This window comes from Epinephelus fuscoguttatus, linkage group LG18, assembly GCF_011397635.1.
Source record: "Epinephelus fuscoguttatus linkage group LG18, E.fuscoguttatus.final_Chr_v1".
Lineage (NCBI taxonomy): Eukaryota > Metazoa > Chordata > Actinopteri > Perciformes > Serranidae > Epinephelus > Epinephelus fuscoguttatus.
In genome coordinates, this window is record NC_064769.1 from 32,498,253 (window position 1) to 32,507,714 (window position 9,462).

The window sequence follows — 9,462 nt, forward strand, 5'->3', positions numbered from 1 at the left end:
AATTCTTATAACTTTGATGATTCTTTAAATGTTCATGTAGAGCATTATCAGCAAAACAACAATAAAATTCCCATTAGCCTCAGCTGAACTTTGTTTTAATGCTAATTAGCTACTTGGCATACAAACATGCTAAACTGAAATTAAATTGGCCTGTTTTTGATTGGGTTTGTTGTAGAATGTGTCATTTCCCTCACACCATGTTACTTTTATTGTTGCCAGTATTATGTCTGAACAGATGGACAACATCTGAAGGGTGAAGGTCTCATTGTGGCTCATGTTTAGCCACATGACTCATTATTTAGAGCAAACGAGAGCCTCACCGGATTTGACCTTTTGAGAGGTTCTTGTTATGAAATGCTGTTTGGACACCAGCAGTGATACAGTGTTGTTCAGGCCCTCAGAGGAGGCCAGATAGAGTGGTCACATCTGGCCTCTACTGTATGGATTGCAGAAGCCTACTTGATCCAAACCAAATGCCTCTCATTATCACTTGCTTTCCTAGGTTTTACTTTATGTGTGTGTCCATTAGAACTATTTAAAACTGTTGCTAGTTTTCTTAATGTACATGAAGGTCTGAAAATGAATGTCCTTGTAAAATTCTCAAATATTATCTGGCCAGTCTCACAAAAGCAGCCATATATGTTGACTGTGCAAGCAGCTTATTTGAAAGCAAACTTAAGTTTAATGTATGGCAGTGGCCTCTAGTGGCCATAGTAAGTATTGCAGAAGAAGGGGAGACAGTGAGGTAGGGTAGTAGTACAAAGCGACAAAGTCTGTATGATGCTGTATACAGATGAAGGAAGTATTTGTAGGCTGGACGGGAGGGGAGGTGGATGGCTCAAACAAGGAAATGACTTTCATCCAGGAGACCAATATTTATGACCTAAATTACCCCTTAACTTTGTCAAATAACTATGTAGCATAGTACGCTGGCATGTGTATGATAATGAGGCATTTCACACTTTCGGTGATGGACTTTGCATGTCCAAATACAACTCACAAGGTACCCTGGGTGCGTTGGTTGGTGACGTCCTGGGACACTGTGCCAAGTTCTGCCTCTTACATGCATTGTGTTTTTCAGAATACACTTCCGTTTTCAGAGGAAATGTAGCGTTTGAATCCATCCATCCATTTTCGTAACAGCTTATCCTCTTAAAGGGTGCATGCAGTCCTTTTTAAAATAAATGCACTATGTTCGTACAATGCCACGAATTGATGTCTTTTTTTCCTTTAACAACAAACGCATATGGTTACGGTTGGCCAACACACGCACGTGGTTGGGTTTAGAAAAGAAGAGCAAGGATGGGCTTTACAGTCTTACGGGAGGCAAACACTGGCCTTCCTGGTGAAAGTCGGTGGTTGTTGGACCCATTCACCACCCCTCCCACCCAACCTACCTGCCCGTCCACTGCCTTAGCTTTCCTTCTTGTCCTGCCGCGTTTTTCCCCTTACACCACCTGTGTATCATGCCGACATGAAAGGACAGCTTCTGTCATTGGTGTCTGACACCGGAGGTCACTGCCCAAGCGCTGGATTTCAACAGCTTCAAAGTGAGACTGGGTTGCGTATGTGACATGGCATACACAAGACATTATGTTCATAAAAATAAAAGTACTATTTCAAAGCCAAACCATAATGTGCTTTCTAAACCTAACCACCTAGTTTTATTGTCTCAACTCCATCACAAAGCGATGGTTCCATAAGGTTTGGGACGTGTCTGAAACTGCCACACTTAGGACAGAATGTTGTTTTGGGGTGAGTATGTTGTTTTAGAACTCAGTGGACATTGACCTATTCTGTTGTTTAGGTATGAGAGAGCATTGGATATTACAACAAAGAAGTTCATCATAGCTATTTTTTCTTAGCTATCAGTGTTTACTAGCTCTGTCAGTTTTGCTCCTACAAATGTCCTTTATATCAGTGGTTCTCAACCTTTTTCGTCCCGAGGAACTCTAAATTGATAAACAGATCACGGACCCCATTTTATAAGATTTCGGGTGTTAGACCCTGTCTCACTCCGAAGTTGTCGAAATGCAGTGCTTGAGCAGTGACTTCTGGTGTCAGACAGCAATGAAAATAGCTGTCCTTTAATGTCGGCATGATGCGTGGCCAGTTGCTGTTATAGTTCGGTGGCATCAGGGGGAAACGCGATGGGACAATAACCAAAGTTAAGGCACCGAGAGTCCAAGAAGGGTTTGCGGTAGGCGTGGTGGATCTCATTTCAGAAGATTATAAAGCCAGACCTTGTTTGTTTTTTTCAAGCCCAACCATGTGCGTTTGTTGTTGATGGAAAAATGTCAATTTGCCGTGTTGCACCAATGTAGTGTGTATATTTTGTATTTTGTATTCTGTATTTTGAAGGGTACCAGGGTCCCTTGCATGTCGTATCTGGACGTGGAAAGTCCATGACCAAATGTTAATATGTGACAAGGTAGGAGTGAGAATGTGTTGGACGAGATTTCTGTAGTTGTCAACTACAGTTGAGGAGATAACCATTAAGGAAATGAGCCCCATGATCAGAATAGTTACTCTTAAGACTCTTACTCACACAGGGCTCACAACATGTTAAAAATAAACAACTTTTGTAACCCCTTGTAACTCTCTCAAGGACTGCTGGTGGTCCCTGAACCCCTGGTTGAGAACCACTCCTCTACAACATATGCCATTTATTTCTTTGTTTGTTGATGCCCTCCTCTGCAGTGACCGTTAATAAATCTCTCCCACTCAACTTTTAATTGCATGTTTTCTGTCTTTTATATCTTCCAGTATTCATTAAGTCTCTGTCAACCTTTTCTTTCCCATAACAGGGACCTTCTTTAGAGCCTGTAACTTGTAACATCCTTTGGTTCCTTTTGTGTTTGCTTTGATTTGCAGTTTATCCTCTAGCTTTTTTCCATACTTGAATCAAATTGTAAACAGCATTCTCTCTGATTCTATCATGCAGACCAGATACATGTTGTCTTTTCTGTTGTTGTTGTTTTTTTTTTTTACTTGATTCTTTCATTGTGGTCGAACAAGAACAAACACAAGAATACCATTGTTCTCGTGGCATGTCAGGGGATCAGATGTCTGCAGGGGAGTCAGCCATTGTTTGTAGTGGTCCAGCTCACACAGACACTCTCTTTAACATATCATGCTGCGTTCAAATGCACAAGTGGTCTTCATTCCTCTTGGTTAAGCAGATTTTACAGTAATACCGGCTCTCAGCAAAGTGGACTAATTAAGTCAGTAATTATAAAAGAAGTCAACATGTTAATTCTACATGGTTACATGTTGCAGCAACCAAGGTGTAATTTTGGCTTATGCTGTCACCAGTTCATCTTTATATTCAAAGCTTGAAACTTGAAAGCTGTCTCAGACCACTGTGACTCGACAAAGCCTTCAAAACAGAAGTAATTCTTTTAGGGGACACATTAATGACGATCACCATCCTTTGTATTTGTTTGTTCACACTCATTTCAAATGGCAGCTAATGAAAGCAAGCTTGGCCCCACACAACACATGAAAGCGAATCCTTTTGTGCTATCCATCTCAGCTTTGCGCAACTGACCCACGCCTCAAAAACCACAGCAAAGAGGCAGTAATAATGAGAATAAGAACATAATAATGCAGTTTTACAACACTTGTCACTTCAGAGTTGCAGCACCAGCTTGTAAAAATGTGCTTAATAAAATCACAGATGATTACACTTGCTCTCATTTGGTCACTCAGTCTAACAAATCTTAAAAAGTAACTTTAGTGCATTTAAAGAAAGATGAAATGGGAAACAGCTGGCACAGTTCAGTCCATACTACTTCTGACTCATTAAAGCAGGTGTAGACAGTTTAATTTCGGCGTCATTGGGCAGAAATCCCATAAAAACCTTTGAGCACATTGTAATTCAAGTGGTCTGAGAGAACTCAAGACTTCTGCACATCCGCTTGGCTCTGTTTTCAGGCTTTAGAAAATCTAGCCTGTGATGGGACACTTAATGCCGGGGTCAGCCCTATGTTCCCACATTTCTAAGATTTTTCTTAAAATTAGGCCCTATGTTCCCACATTTCTAGGACATTTTCAGAATGAGGTCTTGTGTTCCTACATTCCCCTTCAATTTAAGCCCTATCCTCGCACAAGGGTTAGGGTTAGGGTAAAAGTGCAGTGCTCTAAAGAGAGCACTCCGGGGGGCACGGGCTCTCGGGGGCTATATATATCCATAAGATACTTAAAATAATTTTTGTTTAAAACCAAATAGGTCCTTAAAAGCCCTGTTAAAATTTTATAAAATGCAAAGGGCCACAGGGCAGTTTGGCAGTGGGAAGTAGGTTTTAAACAAAGTCCTCCAGCTTTCCAGGGTCTCCAAATTTACATCTTGGGGTTGCTGTCAATAAAAAGGAGCAAGATAAAATTTATATGAAATAAATGAAAATAAGTGCTGGGGTTGGATTAAGAAAACCGACATAAAAGAAGAAAGGTTAACAAGTGCTTTTAAAATATATAATTGCTCTAGTTTATAAATAAAAATAGCTCAGCCCAGATTTTTCAAGAAAGTTTATTAAAACAATAAAGGTTAGTGGGGACTCCGGCTGCGGGCAATAAGCTGGTATAATGTAACAGATAAAATGAATTAGTTAATAATAAAAAACATAAATAAATAGAATAATTAAGAAAATAAATAATTGAATATAGTAAATAAAGAATACATTGTAAATAAAAAAACAGCTTCCTCCAACATGAATCAATAAGTGCTATATAAAAAAATTATCATAATAACTTAAAATACTCACTAAAATTCATAGAAAGGTGAAATATAAAGATAATATAAAGAAATATAAATAAAAATAGAAGAATAATTAAGAAAATAAATAATTGAATATAGTAAATAGGGCTGTAGGAATACAGGGCTGTGGGAACACAGGGCTGTGGGAACACAGGGCTGTAGGAACACAGGGCTGTGGGAACATAGGGCTGTGGGAACACAGGGCTGTGGGAACATAGGGCTGTGGGAACATAGAGCTGTGGGAACATAGGGCTGTGGGAACATAGAGCTGTGGGAACATAGGGCTGTGGGAACACAGGGCTGTGGGAACACAGGGCTGTGGGAACATAGAGCTGTGGGAACATAGGGCTGTGGGAACATAGGGCTGTGGGAACATAGAGCTGTGGGAACATAGAGCTGTGGGAACATAGGGCTGTGGGAACATAGAGCTGTGGGAACATAGGGCTGTAGGAACACAGGGCTGTGGGAACATAGGGCTGTGGGAACATAGGGCTGTGGGAACATAGAGCTGTAGGAACATAGGGCTGTGGGAACACAGGGCTGTGGGAACATAGGGCTGTGGGAACATAGAGCTGTGGGAACATAGGGCTGTTGGAACACAGGGCTGTGGGAACACAGGGCTGTGGGAACATAGAGCTGTAGGAACACAGGGCTGTGGGAACACAGGGCTGTGGGAACATAGAGCTGTAGGAACACAGGGCTGTGGGAACACAGGGCTGTGGGAACATAGGCACGCTCCCCTTATGCCAGGTTCACACTACATGACATTTTGGTCTGTTCCGACAGTCACTATGTCAGATTCCGATAAGGCGATTCTGGAGTTATAAAATTGTGCCGACAGACATTGACGACTACAGGTTGGCCCACGACCAACAATCTGTGGTCATCTCTCATGACATGTGTGATGTCATTGGATTAGTCTTATACTATTTTCATAATCATTACTATTATTTCAGTCATGGGACTTTTATTAACGGATGCAGGCAGAGGCAGCTTTGACATAATGGCAGGTAACGGGTTGGTTCTGGTATAGAGATTTATGGGTATCGGCAGGTGTGGGTTTTCCAAAATGGACCCATGCTCACTGTAGCTTTCACAAATAACTCATTTGTATCACCAGTACATTACATGAAATTTAAAACATTGACTTTTTAGATTTTTGGGAAAGTTTCACTCTTTCACACTTAATACAACACACAGTTTTGAGTAATGTTATTACACTTTGATTATGTATTTCATTTTGTATGGCAAAAGTGGTGGCACAGTGGCGCAGTGGTTAGCATTGTGGTTAGCAAGAGGATTCCTGGTTCGAACATGGGGTGGGGGAGCCCTTCTCAGGGGAACTTGCATCCTTTCCCACTGTCAGCATGGGTTTTCTCCGGGTACTCCGGCTTCCTCCCACAGTCCAAAGACATGCAGGTTAACTGGTGACTCTAAATTGTCCATAGTGAATGTGAGTGTGAATGGTTGTCTGTCTCTATGTGTCAGCCCTGCGATAGTCTGGTGACCTGTCCAGGGTGTGCCCCACCTTTCCCCCAATGTCAGTTGGGATAGGCTCAAGGCCCCCCGCTACCCCGAACAAGAAGCAGTTATGGGGAAAAAAAGTGGTGCTCTACAAACAATATCAGTGGATCTGACAATATATTCTTCTTCTTCTTCTTATTCTTCTTCTTCTTATTTGCAAAACATCACCAGTAGTGTTTTAGGTAGAGTTGGTAAATGGATCTGAACTTGTATAGCACCGACCACTCAAAGCGCTTTTTACACTACTACTCGCACTCGCCCATTCATACACACATTCACACACTGATAGCCAAGCCACCACACAAGGTGCCACCTGATACTCAGTTTTTAACACACTCACACACCAATGGAGCAGCCACCAGGAGCAAATTTTGGTTCCGTATCTTGCCCGAGGGTATTTCAACATGCGGGCTGGAGGACCTGGGGATCGAACACAGCCGCCCCAGAAACTGGACGGTTAATCATTTTTCTCACTCCTCCATACAAGTTATCGCTGACAGGATACCTCAAGTGATTTGGACCAACAAGAAAGATGCCATCCACATTCATCTCGGCCTTCTAATCACTGACATATTATGCAAAGCGCCGGTCATCCGCCAAGCCCAACCCTTCACCATGGCAACCAAACCCAGCTCTGATATCTACCCTGGCAGAATGTGACAGCATCTACACCACCTGTTTCCCTGAGCCGATCTGCAACATGTACCCTTACATCTGTACTTATAAAACATGTATTGTATGTCGAAGGTCTGCTCTGCAAGCCCGTGCATGTGACTGTGAAATTGTGCCAGCATTTGATACGGTACCCATCTCACATGTCCCGAGGCCACGGCCGGACTAGCTGCATGCAGGCAACAGTCTTTAGCAGCCCACGAGATGTCCATCTGTCGTTATTTATGACAACTTTACCAATTCGCTGCTTTTTCTTTTGATAGAAGAAAAGCTAATTACAGCCTCAGAGTTTCACGTATCAAAATAATACAGGAATAGATGTGACATGGTGCCAGGCTCTGCTCCCAGTACAGTTGTGGTGGAGGTGAATCGGTTCCTAACCACCTTTACAACAGCCCGCAGAGAGGATATACCAGAGTGTAGGAAGGATATAGATTTAGTCACATTTACACTATGTAGGCCTATAAACACCTTCTCCTTTTCCCTGCAGCATGGGGTGAAAAACAGGTGATCTCAGGGCTACATATGTGGGGAAACACCGCCTGCTTTCACTGTAGAAAAAAACACTTTACAGAAGGTTGAAAACAGACGCCAGAATTAAGGATGCTCTTTTGTGATCATCATTATTAGTGAACAAATTAAAAGAACAAAACAGCTCATATGATTTAAATAAGACATACAGAATCCACATTGTTTTATGTGTGCAATACCTGAATGTGTCTGAGACTCTTTGGACAACTTATCCTTAAAAAAAGACACTTTTAAAACCCCTCTGAGTTCAAGCATATAGAATCTTACGTACCTCTCTGCATCCCGTAACTTAGGCTGACAGGAACCAGCAGAAGCAGGATCCTGAAGACTGAAACGGTTTCCATGATCCGACTCGACAAAGCTTTCAGACAGGTACACAGAATGAGCAGGTAGTTAGATTCCCATCGTAGGTAAGGAGACGTTCTCACTCTGTTTCTTCACTGTGTGCGTCTGCGTGTGTCCTGGCCAGGGGACAGCCATGAGCTCTCTGCTCGACAAGAACCAGCTCAGTCACTGTGTGTTTGTGTGTGTGTGTGTGTGTGTCTGCGTGATGGACAGCAGCAGCTGCTAGCTGTCCTCATGTACAGTCACTCAGGTTTTGTAGCTTTGCTCAAAGCTCTCAGGCTCCAGTGCTGGTGAGTTATCATCCACGGTAATCAACAACAGTGTGAGTGTAGTGTTTATTCATGGAAACACACGTTAGAGGTTCTGCTTTTTAGTGTCAGTTGGAATAAGTCACGTTTATGTCAGTAAATCCGCAACAGAAATGGAAATCACAAGACGGGAAACATGATAATATATAACACGATGCAAATCCACTTTTTAGCAATGTGTTGTACGTTTTTTATTGTCACATACGCCCAGTTCTGTTCGTATCCGATCTACGCCATGTTGCAGCATGCAGAACTTTACCCTCTATACAGTAGGACACACAGGGGACATTAAAGCTGCAGGGAATAGTCACATCATCACCCAGAGGATACCAGATAGGAGAACTTTCTATTTCCATAGATTGCAGTTTGAGTGTCAGGATTCTGTGCATAAAAAGTCACAATACTCTATAGCTTCTTGTATCATTAGCATACAGTCTAATATGCAGATATAAACAACATTAACACTATAAGTAAACCATGTTCCGCATACTGCACTGTACACATTATACAGTTTCATAAACAAACACTACACACAGGCATATTCCAGCTCGCTACTTAACATGTATTTACTTTTACATTTTGACACACACACACACACACACACACACACACATGCAGAGTCCTTTGTCCACCTGTCGCCTGCCAGCCTGTATGTCCTGTTTTATTTTAGGAAAGGAATGGCATTTCAGTTCATTTGCTCCGTATCCATTCTGCTGTGGATGGAGTCAACTATTGTACTCGCTCAGCGGGTGCAGTTACACATTGTTCTTCCGGATAAAAATGTAGTCTAGGTGGTTGTAAACATTGTGAACTAGCGTTGTCATGATGCTGCAATCTGTAACTTTGATACAATAGTATTATAGTAGTATAATTCCACAAAATTTGTTTCAGTTGCTATTACCTGACACGCTTAAGCCTTCGTACTCAATACATGGAACGTTTGATACTCAGTTTCTGTACCCTACGTTCACCTTTGGGGGTACCCTACCTATAAAGGGGTGTTTCCCGCCTTACCTCTCCCCATTCGCTGTTGTACTCCATGGGTGAGGTAGGCGACATTGCTCTTGTAGTAATTTCCGTGTTTTAGCACTGTTAAACTATGTTTCTGAGCTAATTTTTCAGCCTAAACTTGATGTATTGTATGCTAACATTTCTGTATCACTTGATTTGTGTAGGGGCTTGAATTATATGGTCGTAATTGATGGAGGATTTTGTTTTCACCTCTTGCTGTCAGAGTTGGATATCGCCTCCAAAGATATCCACGGTCTGGGACCGTAGAGTCCACCAGTTACATAAAACATCAACATTTGATACCATTGTCAATAA

The 9,462-nt window shown here is 42.0% G+C and overlaps 1 protein-coding gene across 1 annotated transcript in view; it reads right to left on the bottom strand.

Moving 5' to 3' along the window:
* The window catches only part of musk (muscle, skeletal, receptor tyrosine kinase), a 62,707-nt gene extending 54,724 nt beyond the window's left edge, over positions 1-7,983 (bottom strand). The window contains exon 1 of the mRNA XM_049603669.1: positions 7,755-7,983. Coding sequence (XP_049459626.1) covers positions 7,755-7,827 — 73 coding nt within the window. The 5' untranslated portion in view covers positions 7,828-7,983. The remainder of the gene's footprint in view (positions 1-7,754) is intronic.
* Between the last annotated feature and the right edge of the window lie 1,479 nt (positions 7,984-9,462).